The following is a 20,559-nucleotide window of genomic DNA, read 5'->3' as shown; positions in this document are numbered from 1 at the left end:
ACGGCTCGAGAAGCTCCACCAGTTGTATTTCTGCCTGCGACGCCACGCTCGGTAGGAAACCGGTTTCTGAGCCTTTGCGGTGAAGGATTTGTACAAAGAAAGCAACCCCGCTCGCCGGTGACGAAGGGTTCCAGGCTCGCTGGCAGCCGTCTCTTGATTGGCCAGAGCTGAGGAGGCGGGGCACAAACTCGCTCCTCCCCCGCCTGTCTTTCACCACCAGGGGCGAGCTCTATACTGCGGCCATTTTGGGTCGGAGGAGGAGGAGCAGGGCGGCTGCTGTTGCCCCGTAGGCAGGGACGGGGCAGGAAAGAAATGCACATATGAATTAACGCAAGGGACCTGTGAAGGTAATTGGGGAGGGGTGTGTGTGTGTCTTTAACTGGGCTCTGAAAGGGTGGGTTGCTTTGATTAGCGGTATGATGGGGAAGAGGAGGGTGAGAAGGGGCGGGATAAGCAGTTGGTGGGTGCCAATGAATATTTCCTTTAGATGCTGCAAAACTTTTTTTTGCTGCAAGAATCTTTTGCGTGCCCGCATGCCCAAAACAAAATTTTCCAAATGGAGGATAATGATTCTAGTTCTAGACTGCAAGGTTCGAGTCCAGTGGCGCCTTAAAAGCCAACAAGATTTTCCAGGGTACAAGTTGTCGAGAGCCACAGCGTCCTTTTTGCTGCTGGCCTGGACACCAACAGGTCTGCTCAGAAATTAAGTTGCAAACAAGTGAATGTGCAATGGCAAACCAGCCCTGAACGTCTCTTGCCTTGACAATCCTGCGGGGATTGGCTGTGACTTTACACCAGATGTGCAAAATGTGTTGCAGCAAAAAAATATAGAGGCTTGTGGCACCTTAAAGACTAACACTGTTTTATCTCAAATAAACTTGTGGACTGCAGACACTGGGAGGTTTGTGGCTGTTATGTGTCTATCTTTGCATTAGGTATATCTGTGATGTGCAGGTCAGTGGGGATGGAATGCTTTGGGCTAAAAGTGCTCTGTGGGGCAGTTGTGTTCTGGTAATAAAGGATGTTTTTAAAATCATGGGCAGCTGGAGTCCTGGATGTTGCTGGAATAAGAGATCGCTCGTACAAGTCAAAGGAAGCTTCTGTTGAGAACATGAGTGCGGAAGCCGCCGACAGGGAAGCTGCAACTTCCAGCAGGCCGTGCACACCTCCTCAGACCTCCTGGTTTGAGTTCCTGCTTGAGGAATCTCTGCTGGAGAAACATCTGAAAAAGGTTTCCCCTGGTTAGTACCACCATGATCTAAACTATGTTCTTTATCCCTGTGAACAAATTGCAGAGGGTCAGGTGCCTTGAGCAGGTGGCTTCTCTGCTGGGCTTCTCTGGAGTTGTGTGGTTTGTCTTTTTTTGTAGCAGAGTGAATTTATGTTGTGTAATGAAATGGGAATCTAGCGGTATCTAGAAGACTAATGAAGTGTAAGGTGCTGCTATAGACTCCTGTTTATTTTTGCTGCAACACATACTCCTGTGGTTATCTTAATGTTACACAATGTCTCATAGATGGGCAAGGTTGAAATCCTGTGGGCTGCTGCTAACTAACCTCAGTTCAATCAGTGTAACTCAACTGGATCATGTTGCTCTATGTATGCGAATTTGCAGAATATCTGTTTTAAAATGTTGAGAATGGTGTTGCCTTTACCAAAATAGAGTTCCTAAATATTTATTTGCAAATGCATTTATTTGTATGCATCCATATTGCTCATGAGAAACTGATGATTGGCAGGATTACAGTTTTAGTCAACACTGAGTAATGTTCACCGTGTTGAGATATTTTCCAAGCAAAAGACATAGTGATGTGTGAACTTGGAAATGTTGCTGTTGACGTTAGGTTTTAGCCTGTGATTCCAGTTACTGATGGAAGGGCAGTCCTTCCTCATGTGCAGGTGAAAGTCTTTTTAGCTAAACATTGTTCTAAGCTATATCTTTTTTTCTGCTTAATAGATCCTTCCCCTGTTCAGCTGATAGTTCAGTTTCTGGAACAGGCATCCAAACCTCTGGTGAATGAGCAGAATCAGGTTCAGCCTCCACCTGATAACAAGAGAAACCGTATTTTAAAACTGCTTGCTCTGAAAGTTGCTGCACATTTAAAGTGGGATTTGGATGTGTTGGAGAAAAGGTACTGATGACCTGCTTCATTAATGTATTGTTGAAGGCTGGATTCAACTGGTTGTTGTGGGTTTTCTGGGCTGGGTGGCCATGGTCTGGTAGATCTTGTTCCTAACGTTTTGCCTTCATCTCTGGCTGGCATCTTCAGAGGTGTATCACAGTGTGTAACAGACTTCCCTCTGTGATACACCTCTGAAGATGCCAGCCACAGACGCAGGCAAAACTTTAGGAACAAGATCCACCAGACCACGGCCACATAGCCCAGGAAACCCACCACAACTAGTGTTAATGTTTTAATGATATTGACACTGTCAGTATGTGTATGTTAATGGTGTTGGTTTCCTGGACCATTTAAGGTCAGTTGTCTCTTAAATTAGTACTTTAAGAAGTACAAATATCTGTAGATCTGTTTAGTGATCAGCTGTCACTGATCTATTATCCACTGCCTGCGTACCCTGGCCTTGCCCTGCTGTGGTGCAAAAAGTCTTGCCCTGATATGCTTCCTGTCCCACCACATGCCTCTGCACCGGTGGATAGTCGGTCACTTAGAGGATCAGAACTGCTTTTTCCACAATGTCAGTAGTAAAACCAAGTCTTCAGTTCTGATTAATTCCAAGTTTACTAGTTAAACTGTCCTCTGTATGACATGAATACGAACTGTGTTTTATTCTAGCTTGTCGGTCCCTGTATTGAACATGCTCCTGAATGAGCTGCTGTGTGTTAGCAAGGTACCTCCGGGAACCAAGCATGTAGATGTGGATCTGGCCAGTTTACCTCCAACCACTGCAATGGCTATATTGCTGTACAACAGATGGTGAGGCCTTAATTGCTTTTGGTATCATTGCTATAGTTCAGGGATGGAGAGAGATGTTAAATTAATCTTCACTCATCACAAAATTTAAAGCAAATTGGGCTATTTCTCTTGGGTTCCAGAATGTTCCGTTTGGCGATCATGTTTAAACCATTACTATCTGCTACACATTTTTAATTGTATCCAAATCTGCTAACTTTATTGTTATTCCATGATATTGCATTATTATCTTCCTTTTCTTCTGAGGAGCTTAAGGCAACACAGACAGTTTACTTTTTCTTCATTTTGTCCTCATAACAACCTTGTGAGGTATGCTAGGCTGTGAGGGAGTGACTAGCTGGAGCCACCCAGCGGGCTTCGTGGTAGTGGTTTAAACCCTGTTGCTGATCCACTTTCTAGCCAGTGTGCTGGTATTCAGGATGTTATGTTAGGGCACGGTGTGAAGCATGTGGTTTGGGGGCCAGATTCAGCTCTTTGAGAGGGTTTATTAGCCTGCAGGCTAGCTGTGACAACTCTCCATTCCCATTCCTAGTCTGGCATGCCACACACACACACCCACTCCCAATCTGACCTGACAAGCTACCCCACTATGCCAGTCTGGGCTGGTGAGCCTGCTGCAGTCTTACCTGCCGAGGCAGCCATGCCCCTTCCCCGGTGCCACTTTGGGCAGGCAAGCCTGCTGTGTGCTCACCAGCCAAGGCAGCCAAACACTCCTCCTCCCCAACCCCCCGGTCTGGCCCAACTAAGTCACATTTTTGTCATATCCGGCACTTGTAACAAATAAGTTTAGCACCCCAGTGTTAAGGGGTTCTTGAATATAAAGCAACATTGATTGCTGCTGTCCATTGCATGTTTAAACACACAGCTTTCTCATAGAAATTAGATAGAACTCGTTCTATTGTTATGCAGAGGCTGCTGTGCCGTAACACCCCAGCATTTATCTCCACTGAAGGGAAAAGCTTTATATACCGAATTTCTTCTTTTCAAGCAAATGTTAAAAGCACTGTCATGTTCCCAGGGTAACAAAACAAAAAAAAAGCTGGTAGTTCAATGCACAAATCTGTAGAAGAACTCCTAAGACTTTAGATACTAAGGATTCAGCCTCCAACCTGATAACAAGAGAAATTTTAAAACTACTTGCTCTGAAAGTTGCTGCCCATTTAAAGTAGGATTTGGATGTGCTGGAGAAAAGGTATTGATGGTCTTTTTGGTTAATGTTTTTGTTTCTGCTTTACTTTGCTTTGGCTGCTAGCACAAATTTCTGTTTAAATAGCACTAGGAAAAGCTGCCTTAAGATTAGGCTGTTAAAATTATGAAGGTCTGTGCTAATTCTTTTCCCTTATTTTTTTTAATAGGGCTATTAGGACCATAATCAAAAGTAGTTTTCCTCTTAAACGAGTGAAGCCTGGTCCACCTCAGTTAAATGTGTAAGTTTTCTGATACAATTCTAGCCAAATAACTTTAATATTCCATGAGTTGTGTTGATGTTTTGGAATCAGTACTGTTCAGAATAAGCGTTACAGTACATTCAAATAGGATTAATCAATTGAAATTCTACTGTACATTCAGAAAAAAATGTTTGATGGTGCATGCTAGTAGATATTTAAAGTGTAGTTCATGTAATTTAAAGTGTTGCATCTGAGAATAGTTCTGGTCAGTTGCAATAACTAATTTCAAAATTATTGATTTACTTCATTTGTTCTCTGCCTTTCTCCTCAGTAGAGCCCCAGAGCAGCTTACATTATTCTTCTCTCCTCCGTTTTATCATCACAATAACCCTACAAGTTAGGCGAGGCTGAGGGAGAATGACTGGCCCAAGGTCGCTCCGGAAGCTTCTGTGACTGAGTGGGGATTTGAACACAGGTCTTCCAGATAATAGTTCAACAATCAAAACACTATATCATGCTGATTCTCATGCCTTATCGTTTCCTAAAATGGATTTAAAAAAATAACTAGGAGCCTGAAATATTTCAGATCTTTAGCTTCTTCCATGTCAATTTAAAGTATTGGGGAACATATACGAAGCCTTTCGTGGCCTTGGTCCCTCTTGCCTGTGAGACTGTCTCTCCCCCTGTACTCTGCCACGTCAGCTTCATTCATATCAGCAGGGCAGCAAGCAGGTGCCAACCTGTATATGGGCAAAATCAGCAACTGCCCATAAAGATGGTTTCCCACCTTATTGGAACAGCTTGCTGGAGAAGATCGGGAAGCCTCCCACACTCTTGGCTTTCCCTAAACCTATGCAAAACTGAATTATTCAAGATGGTTTTCCTGCACAGGTAATAGAGTTTCATTATACACAATGGTGTTCAAACTGACTTGGATAAGTGATTAGGGACTATATTGCTGTGTATTGGTCTATATTGCTGCGTATACAGCAAGTAGGTTTGCACCACTTAGTGGATCATATTAATACTCATGCTATACTTCAGTTCTTTCTGGCTGGTTTTAGACTTCTATAACCTCAATGTGTTGTTTATTGAATGTCCCATTTTGTTGACTGTATTGACTTTGTGTTACCCATTTTGAGTCCCTTTGAGAAAGGCAGACTATAAACAACATGAATAAATAAAAGTATAATATTTTAGACATAAAGTACATTTATAGCTGTCTAACATTACTCTGACAGGCAAGCTCAGAACTGCTTTTGTTCCTTGGTTTAGGATGAATCAGATTCAGCAAGAAAAAGAAGTAACAGAAAATATTTTGAAAGTGGTAAGTGACTTTTTTTGTTGGTTCTGGTGGGTTCTCTGGGCTGCGTGGCCGTGCTCTGGTAGATCTTGTTCCTAATGTTTTGCCTGCATCTGTGGCTGGCATCTTCAGAGGTGTATCACAGAGAAAAGTCTGTTTCACACTGTTTCACACCTCTGGAGATGCCAGCCACAGATGCAGGCGAAACATTAGGAACAAAATCCACCAGACCACGGCCCCACAGCCCAGAAAACCCACCAGAACCAGTTGAATCCGGCTGTGAAAGCCTTCGACAATACATTGACTTTTTTGTCGCTTGCCATGGACGTGACATAATGCACTGTTTCTCAGCCTTGTGAGAAATGCATCTAGTCACTTTATCAGTTCTTTTTGTGCCTGTGGCTTGGTTATTTATACAACCTTTACCATATGCCACATAGGTGGATGACTCCAGCAAGTCTAGAAGTCTGTTTGCCTTGGAGGTACGCATAGAAGGTTGAGAGAGTTTTTGAAAGCAGCCCCCTCCCCCCCACCTGTTAGCAGTCTAGAGGACCAAAGATGAAGTCTCTTAAAAACATACTTTCTTTTCCTTTAAAATACTAATAAAGCCGAATATAGGTTTTAAGCCTCTTCTTTCTTCTTTTCATAGCTGGGAATAATTGAATATATACATTTGTAAATAATTTATATTTAACTATATACATTTGTTTGGCCATTACAGCTGAAAGAACAGGCTGCTGATTCCATTTTGGTGTTAGAGGGAGCGCTCAAATTAAATAAAGATCTTTACATTCACACGATAAGAACACTGGATTTACTAGCCATGGAGCCTGGAATGGTGAATGGAGAAACAGAGAGCTCAGCTGCTGGATTGAGTATCAGTACTGAGGAAATGCAGTGCCAGGTATGTCAGTTGCTTTAACTGAAAGCACAGCCATACACATCCTAATGATTAGACATCTGATGCTTGATATTCTGTATTTGAAGCTATTGCGGTAGTAGCATGTGTGGCTTCTTGGCCTTCTGTGCAGGCAAACTCCCTAGAACAGTATTCTGTTTCCAGTTATAGCTGAAGCTAAATGTTTCCAATCTGGCAATACATTCTCTCTGCATGTTCTAACAGAAACATAATCCCAGGGTTTCAGATACGTATCAACACCCTTTTTTTTTTTGACAGAAGAAGATATAGATATCCTGTTCACCATGATATTAACTCATTTTAATATTTCAGGTCTGTTATGATCTAGGAGCCATCTACTTTCAGCAAGGCTCCACAAATTCAGCTTTATATGGAAATGCTAGAGAGAAGTTTTTTAGAACAAAGGAACTGCTTTCAAAGGTGGGTCATTCTATGATAACTTATAATAGATATGTTTAAGTTTATTCTGAATTGTAAAAAGATGCTAATTAATAACGCAGTGAGCTTTGCAGATGATACACTGCTTCCTGTGCCGGTCTAGGTTGAGTAGAACTGCCTGTACAATCATGTTGTTTTAAACTGTTCCATATTTCAGGCATATTTGTATCTTCAAATGTTGCATTCATCAACACAAAGGGAGTTAGTTGGTAGCCTGTGTGGGCACATGCTCAGAACTTGCTATATTGTTGGGTTTATCTTTATTTTTGGCCTTCTTATTCAGTTGTGGTGTGTGTGTATATACACAGACTGCACTTCCTGTCAGTCCTGTAAGAAAATCTTGCTATGGAAGATAGGGAAGAATAATTTATGAAAAAGAGGCTCTGAGTAGAACTTACCTGCTATTCAGAGGCCTGTTCTTGTAGCAGCTACATTGACCTGCTTTAAAAATATAAGCTTTGGGCGAGGGCATAAATTGGCATGGAGGAGATCGGAGCCTGTGTAAGTGAGCACATGTACATATATATTTTGTCAATTTCCCATTATTAAGTGTCCATTACACATTTTTGAACATTTGACAGGGATGTTCGTAAAGATTAAAGTTCTTACAGTCAGTGTTCTCCCATCAAGTCTAACAGCAATTTAGTCAAATGCACACTTAAGAACACTTTGTGTCCAGTTATTCCATATATAATTTGCGTACATTTGTTCTCATTGTGAAATTTGAAATCGTTGCAAGGACTATAAACCTTGAAGGAGTTTTCTTGATCCGTGACCTATCTTACATCAATATAATATACAGCAGTTGGACTGAGAATGTAAAATGTGATTGTTATCTTAACAGTTAGGTTCATCCCTTCATTACACCATAGATGAAAAGAGGTTAGCTGGCTACTGTCAAGCATGTGGAGTTCTTTCACCTTCTTCTGATGACGCATCACAACCAGCAACTCCTTACAGCCGGATCCATAGCTTTTTAAGGTCTGGAAATTACCAGGTAAACTTCAGCCAAAAAGCAGATGCTTGCCGATCTTTGCTGCCATCTCATCTAATGGCTCCTTCACACACCCCAATTTGCCTAATGCTGCCTTGTTCATAGGATTTTTATTGATGTTAGTGAATGTTCATGATTTTCACATGTTCAAGAAGCTATATTGAAATCTGGAAGTCTAAAACTAGTCAATATGTGCTTGGTGGTATTAATGAAAATGCTTCTATGGTTAAGTCTAGGGATTTTTTCTGACTCCTAAAACAGGGATAGCTTTTTTTTCTGGGAAGCTCTTTCGATGTTTCTGTTTAACATGTAATTCTTAAGAAGCAAAGTTAAGAGGTGACATGATAGCCATGCTTAGATATTTGAAGGGATGTCATGTTGGTGAGGGAGCAAGCTTGTTTTCTGCTTCTCCAGAGACTGGGACCAGGAGTAATGGGTTCAAGGTGCAGGAAAAGAGATTCCACCTAAACATCAGGAAAAACTTCCTAACAGTAAGGGCCATTCGACAGTGGAATGTACTACCTCAGAGTGAGGCAGAGTCTCCTTCTTTGGAGGTTTTTAAAGAGAGGCTGGATGGTAATCTGTCAGGAGTGCTTTGATTGTGTGTTCCTGCATTGCAGGCAGTTGGACTTGATAGCCCTTGAGGTCTCTTCCAACTCTATGATTCTATTATGCTGTGGCTATTCTGTCTGGTAACACTGGTGGTGAAAAGTGCTTTTAGGTCGCAGCCAGCTTACAGCGACCCCACAGAGTTTTCAAAACAAGAAAGTGGTTTGCCATTTCCTGCCTTGTGTAGTAACCATGGTCTTCTTTGATTGTCTTCACAATTGCCTCATGAGGATTCCTAAGTTTTAAAAAATCGTGGTTTACAAGGCTACCCCATGGGTTTTGTTACTGAGTGGAAAATTTAAGCTGAGTTTCCCACATCCAAGCCTTGACATTCTTTATTAGAGCTATTTCCCTGTTCAACTATTATATCAATGGTATAGTGGAGCACTTAAGGAAAACAGACACACACCCTCCTAAGCTTGCCACACGACATCTCCCTATATTGTTATATGCTGACGATGCGGTCCTTTTGGCCAGAACCCCTGTAGGTCTCAAAAGAGCATTATACTCTTTTGCAGCATATTGTGAAAAAGACGAGCTGACAATTAACTTTGACAAAACCAAGGTCACAGCTTTTGGTAATCAACCTAAAAAGAAGGATCTATGGAAAGTTAGAGGGAAAGAAAAATCAAACAAGTTGATATAAGTTCAACTACCTGGGGATTGTGGTTCCAGTCCAACAGGCTCGGAGGAATGTGGAGCATATAAAAATGGTGATGGGAAGCGCCATGAAGCCGGACAGCAGGGAGCAGTCTTAAGGTTTTTTTTAAGTTTACTAAGGGAGGGCACTATGTACCCAGCTGCCATTAAACTATACCAAGCAAAAGATTCTGACACAACTTTCACGATACAGTGCTACATTACGGAGGAAACAAAAAACAGTGGCAAACAATATCATTAGAGAGAACCCAAAGTAAATACTTGAGAGCCATTCTAGAGGTTCCGCCTGGTGTACCGAATACCTTTGTAAGGTTAGAGACTGGTCAAATGAAAGTTGCTGACAGAATTTTCTTACTATCAGTTTATCAATGGCTTAATGTTTATACAGACCCTAAAGGACTTTGGCCCCTAATAGCCCAAGACTCTTTCCAACCTAGATGGATGTGTGAAGTTAGGGATGGCCTGCACAAGAGAGGCATATCACCTAGTGCTCTCTTGACACAAGACTTGTCCTCAGCTAAGACTATAGTCAAGCTGAGAGTTCAAGATATGGCTCGTCAACAAGATATAACAGCATTCCCCAAATTTAATCTCAAACCATCCATTAAATACACTTTGGGCCCTTCCCCCTATCTATATAACTTGGACAGCCAGTCACTTAGGAGAGCTTTCACACTCACCAGATGTGATGCTCTTCCCTCAGCAGTCCTTGAGGGCAGATATTAAAAAAATCCATATATCGACAGGCTTTGTCCATGTGATATGGGGGAAATAGAGACCCTGACGCATATTTTTTTTACTTGGGATGCCCCACTCATAAAGAAATGAGGGGGCAAAACTTTGTTTGATTTCTCTCTTCCAACATCAATTTTTCTTGGCCCTGGAGTGGGGATTGTGCCATGGAAAGACTATTAAGAAGATGCCAATCCCGTAATATAATAACCAGAGAGGTTGGCATAAAATTCAGTGCTTGTATGGTTGGTTAAAAGTGGAACCAAAAGTAGGGCAGACTATAAAAAATAGGAACTTTGGATTAATGATTTTATCTTTTATTCAATTTTATTCCAGTTTTTTAACTTGAACTTACATTAAGGTTTGGACAAACAGTTTTTGGAAACTGGTTACCTCAATTTTATTTTGTATCTGGTCTGGAAATGTATTATCTGGATTTTATGTTTTATATCTGATATTTTCTGGTCTTTGACCGAAATAAAATATTGATGATATTGATTAGAGCTATTTAATACTTGTGCTAAAAGCTATGCACCTTTGCTTGTTCTTGGGTTTCAGGAACTAGTAAGGATTTTCCTTGAAGACAACCAGGCACCCAATTTACCTGTTCAATTCAGGCAATCAGTACTGAGGGAGCTCTTCCGGAAAGCTCAGCAAGGGTGAGAGGCAACTTATTTATTTTATTTAGTTACAAAATTGATATCCCACCTTTTTGCCTTTACGAAGGCTGGCAAGGTGGCCAACAAGTGAAAGGTTATATAAAGCTGCAGTGTAAAATTATTATAATAAAAACTTATTTTACCTCATAAAACAACTTTAAAAAGCATTAAAAACTGTTAAAATGTATGTAAAACATTGGAAGAAGGTGTAATTGAGGGAATTCCAAATGAAACAAAAAAGTCTTCACCTGCTGGCGGAAAGTGACTGATGACAATTCCTGGGGAGAGAGCTTCAGATAGATGGTGCCATGACTGAGAAACCCTCTTCCGGTTTGCCAGCCACCTAATCTCACTTGAAGCAGGGCCTCCAAAGAATATTGTAATGATCGGGCAGGTTCATGAGGGAACTTGAATTAGAGAACCAGTTAGAAGTTGCTAAATCTAGAGTTTGAACTGTTTCAATAATTCTTTGTTCTGCCTTTTTATTACTGTGCTCAGGGCAGCTAGAAAAATAGTACTTGCATCAGTATAAAATAGATATCTGCTGTCTGCCTCCTTTAATCTGTATTGGTTGCAGTAATGAAGGTCCTCGTGCTCTGGTGGTTGGTGTTCTGTTTGCTTATAGTGGCATTTTTTTTCAGGTTTATATCCCCAGCACAGAAGCTATTGTAGACTTTGCTTCTTAGAACCAACCAACCAACTCTAAGGCTCATTCCGCACATGCAGAATAATGCACTTTCAATGCTCTTTGAAGCTGTACGGAATGGCAAAATTCACTTGCAAACAGTTGTGAAAGTGGTTTGAAAACGCATTATTTTGCATGTGCGGAAGGGGCCTAAGATTCACAGGAACCTGATGGGTCAGATACTTTGTATATGAAGAAAAGTTTGGATTTATATCCCCCCTTCCTCTCCTGCAAGGAGATTCAAAGGGGCTTACAATCTCCTTTCCCTTCCCCCCCAAAAAACCCCCCAAACACCCTGTGAGGTAGGTGGGGCTGAGAGAGCTCCAAAGAACTGTGACTAGCATAAGGTCACCCAGCTGGCATGTGTTGGAGAACACAAGCCAATCTGGTTCCCCAGATAAGCCTCCACAGCTCAAGTGGCAGAGTGGGGAATCAAACCCCGTTCCCCAGATTATAGTTCACCTGCTCTTAACCACTACACCACCACTATATGACCTGGCAGCGACCTTGTGATTAGCTGGTAATCTGGTGTATGGCTTTGTATTGGACCTTTTGGTTCTCTTTCTGTCCCTAAAAAGCTGTTAAAACTTTGTTTTTTACGTTTATTTAGGGATGATGCCCTGAATGAAATATGTTTCAAAGTATGTGCGTGCAATAGCGTTTGTGATGTAATGCAAGGTCAACCAGTTGGTATCCAGTTTAACCAGCTTTTCCTTAAACCTACTAAAGAAAAGATAGATTTTCTCCTTGAGGTAAGGAATTGTGCCCTCTGCCTGAGCATAGCTCCTTAAACTTAAGCTGCATTTTAATGGATTGTTTTTATACATCTTGCCCAACTTTGTCAGTCTTATGTCATGGATCTATAGAGTTTCATGAGTAAAGCTCATGGAATGAATTTTTGCCACCTTCCCTTTCTTCTTCCTTTCTCAAGCTGCTGTGGAGGAAACTTCAAGGAAAAGAGGGATCTGGGGGAATTAACCGTAAGAACTAGCCTGCTGGATCAGACCAGAGTCCATCTAGTCCAGCATTCTGCTACTCGCAGTGGCCCACCAGGTGCCTTTGGGAGCTCACATACAGGAGGTGAAAGTAATGGCCTGCTGCTGCTGCTGCTGCTCCTGAGCACCTGGTCTGCTAAGGCATTTGCAATCTGAGATCAAGGAGGATCAAGATTGGTAGCCATAGATCGACTTCTCCTCTCCATAAATCTGTCCAAGCCCTTTTTAAAGCTATCCAGGTTAGTGGCCATCACCACCTCCTGTGGCAGCATATTCCAAACACCAATCACACGTTGTGTGAAGAAGTGTTTCCTTTTATTAGTCCTAATTCTTCCTCCCAGCATTTTCAATGAATACCCTTCTTGCCTATTGCATGGCCATTTGTTCTGTTCATGGACTCTGTGTATGTGGGAGGAGGGGTGGATTTCTGCTTATTTCCTCTTCCAACTGCAGCCCCCCCACCCCCCATGCTACATCCTCCATTTGACTCCCAGTAGCCTTTCAGGGAGCATTGTAAGTGCAGAGTGGCAGAAGTCTATTCCTTAAATTTTGTAGCATTCTGCATTTAGGCCTTTTACATGTAACTTAATAAGCATACTAACTTTATTATTCACATTTCTTATTACTCTACTGGTGCAGTTACCAACCCATTTAAACATGCTGCCAGTGGAGTTCTTGGTGGCTGAATCTGTCTGCTTACTACTTGCTTATTATTCAGAATAGCCTGGAATCAGGCATGGTGTTGACAACTAAGTTCCCAGCCAGTTAGCAAAAGAAGCTCCTGGCGGTTAAGATGTAGGGATGAGTCGCATAAAGTCTCGTGATCCTTCAATTTCTTTCTGTAACATAAACATTTTTATTACTGTTTCTTCTGTGTACTTGTTGAGTACCTTAGTACCTTAATGGATAGCATATAGAGAGATACTATAGAACGAAGAGAACTGCCCAGGGCTTGGTTCAGAATGCAGCAGCTCTACTGCCCCCGCCCCCCTCCTGTACCTAATCAGTCTGGGCTCATACTGGAGCTGGGGGGCGGGGTCTGTTTGTGAATCAGTAGCTCAGCTTGGACTGGATAGGCATCTATGGCGGTTTGTCAATTTCTGATAGGATTTCCAGCCGCTACAAATTGTGATGTTCCCATGTGCAACCCCTGTGCAGAGGAAGCAGTTTGCCCAAATAGCATGTCTATATATACATAGCCTAGTGCTGTTCCTGATACATTATATGGAAGCCACTGTTGAGTGTGAGCCACCCCACTGTCTAGTTCAGAGAGAGTGGATGCGGAAAATGTTTTCTCCCTCTCCTATAATACTGGAAGCTGTGGGAGATTCAGGACAAACAAAAGGAAGTCTTTCTTCATCTGGCATATAGTTAATTTGTGGAACTCTCTGCCATGGCCGCCAGTGTGGAAGTCTTTTAAAAGGGAAGTGGACAGATTCATGGAGGCTGCTAATCCTGATGGATATCTGCTTCCTCCTGTGCCAGAGGCGGTTTGCCTCTTAAAGTCAGCTGGTGGGGAAGGCAGGCGGGTTGATGTTGTTGCCGTCTTCCTGTTTGTCGGCTTCCTAAAGGTATCTGGCTGGCCACTGAGTGATGAGAATGCTGAGCTACACGAGCCTTTGGTCTGATCCAGCATGGCTCCTCTTATGTCACTAAGCTACTCTTGACTGGCTCCTTCCTTGAACTAAAATCCCAAGCTAGTCTTCAGTGTTGTAAGCCGTCTGCAGAGCGTGTCTGCCTCGCTTGTTCTCCTGTAGCTCCCCCTGAGTTTAGACCCAGAAGTATGGACACATTATCCTGACTCTTTCTAATTTTGTTGCCTGTCATCATAACATAAGGAGCCACGTGGCGTAGTGGTGAAGTGCTTGCACTGCCACTCACATGGTCAGGAGTTCGAGCCCCCTGTGGGTCAGATATCCTGCCATGGTCAACTCAGCCGTCCATCCATTTCTTGGTCGGTAAATGAGTACCTAGCTCATAGCTAGGGGGTAAAGAATAACCAGGGAAAGCAATGGCAAGCTCCCCCACAAAAACGGCTTGCCTATAAAATCACTGCTTGCAGTGGTACCCCAGGGTCGGATACGACTGAAGGGAAAACTTTACCTTTTACCATCATAACATGATCATACTTGGTTGTTATATATTCCATTATCCGGGTGGTGTGATGCTTTTTTCCCACCTGCTGTCCAGGTCATTTTTACTGCTTGTTTCTCACATTTTGAAGGGAAGTTAACGTTTCTTTTTTTTAAAAAAAGTTATTCTGCTGAAAGCAGCATGCAGAAAAAGACATTGCTTCCCTGAGGCTTTATGCACGTATGTGTTTATAGGGGAAAAGCTATACTGGTTATAACTAAAAACAAGGTTATTCAATATTTTTAATTTCCAGGTATGTTCAAAGTCAATAAATGTAGAAAGTGCCTCGGAATGTTCAAAGAGAAAAATGGCATATTTTCTGAAGTAAGTGATCATAGATCGTTTTCTCTGCAGATTTTCAAATACCTGATGGGAGTATTAGAGGTTTAGGCTGTTAGCTGATGCGGGTCAAATTTTGCTTCTGGCAGAGTATAAGTTAAGCAGCCTGAAGTGTGCTTCGAAGTTTAAGTGCAGAAGTTTCAGCCTGGTCTCCTTTCCAGCCTCTTCACTTTCCTCACTCTGAGCACTGGAACTAGTGTATTACCAGAAAAGTGATGATGTCTACTCAGGACCTTTCCATTTGACAGTCATTGATCATTCACAAGCTGCGTTACAAATAATCAGTCATAGCCTAGTTTACCTGTATTACTTAAAGGGACATTGTAGTTAAGACCCCCTAATATTTATCAAGCCCTGATTGGATGGCCCATGCTAGTCTGATCTCACCAAAGCATGGAAACTAAGCAGGTCACTCCTGGTTAATACTTGGATGGGAGATTTCCAAGGAAGTCCAGGGTTGCCCTGCAGAGAAAGTCAATGGCAAACTGTTTCTGCTTATCTCTTGCCTTGAGACACCTTTGAGGTGTCACCAGAAGTCAGCTGTGACTTGAAGGTGCTTTCTTCCACTTCCTCCTGTATCTATACTGTTTCTGTAGGTAGTCCTGTTGTGTTCAGTATCTCATCCCAGTACTCATTCCCTTGGATCTTATGTTCTTTGTTAAAATCAAAGGTTCTCCTCAGATATCACAATGCAGACGGCAGAAATAAAATTGCTATAGTTTTTCTTCACACTGAGTTTTTCTTAACAATCTTTTGGGGACTTTTTGCAGGCACCTGTGTTTGGGTTTGGAAGACCTTCAGCTTGTCTTCATGATCTCCTCCCACGAGCTCTTCATAGCCCTCTTGAAAGATGACGAAAGAAAGTTGCTCATCGATCAGATGAGGAAAAGGTCACCTCGCATCAACCTAGGCACTAAGCTTATAACGTCATTTTATGACATTCCAGGTTATTTGTTTCCTACTGTTCAGAATATTTGTAAATATTTTTGGGGGGTTGGGGGCCGTTCCTGTAATCATATGTAAGTGTTTGTAAGTGTTGATCCAACGAATGAGTCCATAGACCATGCTTCCACGTAGTGGTTTCGTGGCAGAAAGAAAAGAGGATGAGCCATCTGGCCTCTTAGCCTGGCACCAGGACTTTAGGCTTCATTGTGGGTGGGCAGATGAGAATTGGTCACTTCTTTTCTTTTTCCAGGCTGCAACTGAAGTTACCTGTCTTAATCTCATTGGGATTAAGCTGGAGAAGGCAGAGCAGATAAGAGGCATGCCTTTTTTGGCATTATCTGAAATAGGGGTATGACTAGGAGTCTCTTCATAGACCCATAGTACATTCATTATACATCTACATAGTCTTTTTATGACCTATCATGAAGAGTTGGTCAGTGTATTCAAAACAGCATAACAAAGCAGTATTTACTTATTGATACACTTCTTTTCTGCTCAATGGAAACCCAAAGGAGCTTACATCATTCTTTGTTTTGTCCTCACAACAACCCTGTGAGGTCGATTAAGTTGAGAGACTATATCTGGTCCAAGGTCACTCCGCAAGCTTCCATGGTACAAGTTATAGTTTGCTCATTTACCAACATTGCTATTTTCCTTCCAGCCTCAGCAAGTGTGAATATTGGTCAGCTGGAACATCAGCTTATATTGTCGACGGACCCCTGGAGAATTCGTCAGATTTTAATTGAGCTGCACGGCATGACGTCAGAACGCCAGTTCTGGACAGTTTCCAATAAGGTCCCTTATTTTCTGTTAAGACTGTGACTGCTGTGTTTTGTTTCAGTGCATTGTCTTCCCTGCTTCCAGGACTCAGCATTGCTGACTCATTATAAAATGTAAAAATACTCCTTTAAAATCGCATCAGAGCCTTCAACAAACTGCAAAACTCTGCTGAGTTTGAGCGTTGTGATCTGATATGAGATGCTGATTAAAAATAGAATGCACTTTAAATATGAATAAAACTCTGCCTCCGAGAACCTGTTTGGGGATATTCCTGATACAATAATTTGAACAATGCCACTAGATCTCTCCTAGTACAATTAACGATATGTATATTTCTTTTTATTAGTGGGAAGTACCAAACATTTATGGCAATGTTATCTTAGGAATTAAGGACAACTTAACCAGGGACTTGGTCTACATCCTGATGGCAAAAGGTCTACATTGCAGTGCGATTAAGGTGAGGAAGCCCAATAGAATTTATTGGTTCTTTGATTAAAGGTTTTAGCAAAACGTATTGTTAGAAAGGTTACTGCAGAACAATATGCCTATCTGTCCAAAGCAGTGCAGAATATAACATACCCTTGCTAGAGATCAGTAAGCCAGAGATATTTGCACATTTGTTCCCCTGACTGGGATGCCAGATGTCTTAGTCTAGTGAGTGCCTGACTCAGGCAGGTAGCTGGCAAAGAGTTGCCATTCTGAGAAACAGAGTGTAGGCTGCCTTGTCCAGACTGCTGTATTTTTCTCTTCCCTTAAGGACTGCTCGTGTCGAGCGTGCTGATTGACACGGTTTGCTGTGTAGAGTCTTCATGTGGACAGAAAGGCACACCAAAAGATGTAACACCCCAGTTGTACCATAAGACTAGCAGAGCTTTAGTAGTCTAAAAGAAGTAGCATGTTATGGTTTGTGGAACCCACTCTCTTTGAACAGATGGATCTGACTTCTTTCTTGTAACTGTGACAAGAGAACAGGCATGCTTTTTACTCCAGCTGATGACTGTTGCTTACGAGTGTGGTGTCTGTTGTTACAGGATTTTGTCCATGCAAAACAGCTCTTTGCTGCTTGCCTGGAACTTGTTACCGAGTTCTCTCCAAAGCTGCGCCAGGTCATGCTGAATGAGATGCTACTTCTAGACATTTATACCCATGAAGCAGGAGCAGCGCTTTCAGGAGAACGTCCTCCCTCTGACTTGATCAGCAGAGTTCGAGGGTATTTGGAAATGAGGGTACCTGGTAAGAACTTTGGGTTTGACTGTGAATCAAAAGTGGTGCTGTTCTAAGTTCCTAGAAAAGTCAAAGTAATAAAGGCATCAGGTTTTCAGTGCCCACTAGCTACTTAAAACAAAGTTAAGTATTAACTGAGATGGAGAAAGTGCAGCAAATGTCAGCTGTCTCCATTCCATTGGCAGATGGTGGAAATCCTGCAGGAGGATTCTAGAATTTCTCAAAATTCATCAAATGAGCCTCCCTAAATCACCCCTGAGAAGCCAGTATGATGTAGTGGTTAAGGTGTCTGACTAGGACCTGGGAAACCCAAGTTCAGATCTCCGCTCACTCCATAAAAGCTTGCTTTGTGACCTTGGGCCAATCACACACTTGGGCCAATCATGCATTCTTGCAAACCTTGTGCAGTCACCATAAGTCAAAAGTTGATCTCAGTTCAGTGTCCCAAATAAATGGTGCTGGTTTTGGATTGGCATGAAACTGGTTAATTACAAGGTTTTCATACTGTCTTCTTCATCCTCTTGTCCAAAATAGAAGATGTTGCAGGAGTGTACATTAGAATCCCACCAATGTACCTTCTGATACATCACAACCTCCTGTTTTTCTTGCAAGTAGAATTGGGTGGGAAGGTATAATCAGTCAGAGCAAACTACAACCCAGAGATGTCATTCTGTTTTTAGGGTGCAATATTTTATTGGAGTTCATGCCTGGGTAATGAAAGTTGGTACGTCATGATAGATAGTAATGCATCAAAAATTCTGATCAGTCACTGTCTTAACATTTTTTTTTAGATATTCCTCTTCGGCAAGTTGTAGCGGAGGAGTGCGTCGCCTTTTTGTTAAACAGGAGGGAGAATGAGTACTTAACTATGCAAGTTCCTCTCCCTCTAGTCCAGACCAATCCTTATGTAAAGGTAAAGCATTTTTGTGTGTGACATACTTTGAAGTTTCATAGTACTACAATACTATCTGACTTATCTCCCCTTCTTACCAAACTGTTAGGTTTGTTAGTAAAAACTTCTCAAATGTTTTTGCAGTTGCCCTCTATAATTTAGCATTTGAACTTGTGGCATGATTTTTAAAATATAAAATATGACTCCTATGTATGTTCTTGTACTATGACATGGAGTGTGACTGGTTAGTGACCTTTTGAAAAATGAAGGTCTGTTGATACTTAGTAAAGGTCTGTGTTACTTTAAAAAAATCACACATGGTCAGACGGGACAAGACTCAAATAAATTGTATAGTGTGTGTGCCCTGGGAAGGCTTGAGACCTGCTTGAAGAGCAGAAGCTGACTGTGGTGCACACTAAAATGTGCTGGCCAATTCTTTTCCATGATCATTGTACATCACACATACGGGATCTCAAGCATTCACAAAGTTTACCTCAGCACTGAACCCAAGTTTCCCCACCCACAACTGCTGCTCACTCTGCTGCTGGAGCGAATGGAGCTACACTCATCTGCCCATTCCTTGTTCACTGCTGCAGCTGCAGTTGCTTTTCAGAGCACCTTGTCAGTTGCTCCAGAGTGCTGGAAAATAAAGGAGCAATGAAAATGTAGGTGTGGGCTGTGTTCCCATGGCACAATGCACAACACTTACAAATTGTTCTGTCTGGGAATGGAGGAAATTCCATCCACAGACGAGCATAGCTTTTGCCTTTTATGTTTGGGAGAGGTGGTTGGAGGGATTTAAACTTTCCCTCCTTTCTGCTCCGTGTGAAGCCCCTGTGGAGGTGGCATGGCACTACCTTTGCGGTGCCATCCCTGGCCACCTCTGCACTCCCCCTAAAAAATCTGGATTACAGCGTTAGTTTACAAAATGAGCTAGTGTGATTGTGATATTATACTAAAGACTCCGTTGTGGGAAGAGCTGGAGGAGAAGTCAATCTATGGCTTCCAATGTTGATCCTCCTTGATCTGAGACTGCAAATGTCTTAGCAGATCAGGTGCTCGGGAGCAGCAGCAGAAGGCCATTGCTTTCACATTCTGCGTGTGAGCTTCCAAAGGCACCTGGTGGGCCACTGCAAGTAGCAGATGGACTCTGGTTTGATCTAGCAGGCTTGTTCTTATGTTCTTATCAAAGGTTTGCTGTGAACCAAACCTAAAAGTCACCCTGAAGTAGCTTTCTGAACTAGCAGCAAGAGATTCTGCCACAGTATTTTCTTTCCCAGTTCTAGCCATGTGTATGTTGTTGATGAAGCTTTGTACCTTTAAAAATTCCTCCTTCATTCTTTGTTCTGTGTTTTCTTAGTTAGGACAGCTTTTGGCTGCCACATGCAAAGATCTTCCCGGGCCTAAAGAAAGTAGACGAGCAGCTAAAGACCTCTGGGAGGTGGTGGTACAGATCTGCAGTGTATCCAGTCAACACAAACGAGGGAGTGATGGCAGGGTGAGCTTGATAAAGCAGAGAGAATCAACACTGGGCATTATGTACAGGTAAGGTTTTCTGTTCTGGACTGTGTGTGTACATCTACACATGTGATAAATGTGGGCCAGCATTTGGAGTAGTTACGATGTTACTCTACTCCAAAAGTGGTTTGTCTAATCGTTAGTATGGTAGTTACTGAATATGAAGAATGGAATTCAAAGTTGGGCCACTGAGAGAAATTGATAAAAAGCACTACGCTACAGAAAGCAAATTGTAACACATCTGGATAACAGCCATATGTGCTTCGCATGATGGTTCTGAACTGTGTTTTTATTATTTGGCTCAGCAGCAATTACTTGTGTTTTGTGTTGGTGCTAGTATGGTTAGCTGCTGTATGTATGGTGCTTAAAACTTGTGCGTGCCCTCAAGGGCTTCCAGGCAGAGAGAGATACAT

The 20,559-nt window shown here is 42.2% G+C and overlaps 1 protein-coding gene across 1 annotated transcript in view; it reads left to right on the top strand.

Annotated features, from left to right (window-relative positions):
• The first annotated feature begins 230 nt into the window (after nucleotides 1-230).
• The window catches only part of INTS8 (integrator complex subunit 8), a 27,244-nt gene continuing 6,915 nt past the window's right edge, over nucleotides 231-20,559 (top strand). Inside the window, exons 1-18 of the mRNA XM_048507857.1 lie at nucleotides 231-347; nucleotides 1,044-1,241; nucleotides 1,958-2,132; nucleotides 2,796-2,936; nucleotides 4,289-4,360; nucleotides 5,597-5,648; nucleotides 6,346-6,528; nucleotides 6,856-6,963; nucleotides 7,826-7,978; nucleotides 10,535-10,635; nucleotides 11,931-12,072; nucleotides 14,702-14,772; nucleotides 15,558-15,733; nucleotides 16,394-16,527; nucleotides 16,859-16,969; nucleotides 17,544-17,745; nucleotides 18,528-18,649; nucleotides 19,989-20,173. Coding sequence (XP_048363814.1) covers nucleotides 1,112-1,241; nucleotides 1,958-2,132; nucleotides 2,796-2,936; nucleotides 4,289-4,360; nucleotides 5,597-5,648; nucleotides 6,346-6,528; nucleotides 6,856-6,963; nucleotides 7,826-7,978; nucleotides 10,535-10,635; nucleotides 11,931-12,072; nucleotides 14,702-14,772; nucleotides 15,558-15,733; nucleotides 16,394-16,527; nucleotides 16,859-16,969; nucleotides 17,544-17,745; nucleotides 18,528-18,649; nucleotides 19,989-20,173 — 2,258 coding nt within the window. The 5' untranslated portion in view covers nucleotides 231-347; nucleotides 1,044-1,111. The remainder of the gene's footprint in view (nucleotides 348-1,043; nucleotides 1,242-1,957; nucleotides 2,133-2,795; nucleotides 2,937-4,288; nucleotides 4,361-5,596; nucleotides 5,649-6,345; nucleotides 6,529-6,855; nucleotides 6,964-7,825; nucleotides 7,979-10,534; nucleotides 10,636-11,930; nucleotides 12,073-14,701; nucleotides 14,773-15,557; nucleotides 15,734-16,393; nucleotides 16,528-16,858; nucleotides 16,970-17,543; nucleotides 17,746-18,527; nucleotides 18,650-19,988; nucleotides 20,174-20,559) is intronic.

The sequence above is a fragment of the Sphaerodactylus townsendi genome, linkage group LG09 (genome assembly GCF_021028975.2).
Source record: "Sphaerodactylus townsendi isolate TG3544 linkage group LG09, MPM_Stown_v2.3, whole genome shotgun sequence".
NCBI lineage: Eukaryota > Metazoa > Chordata > Lepidosauria > Squamata > Sphaerodactylidae > Sphaerodactylus > Sphaerodactylus townsendi.
Note: the sequence above shows the minus strand (reverse complement) of the source record. Positions and strands in the feature narration are given on the sequence as shown.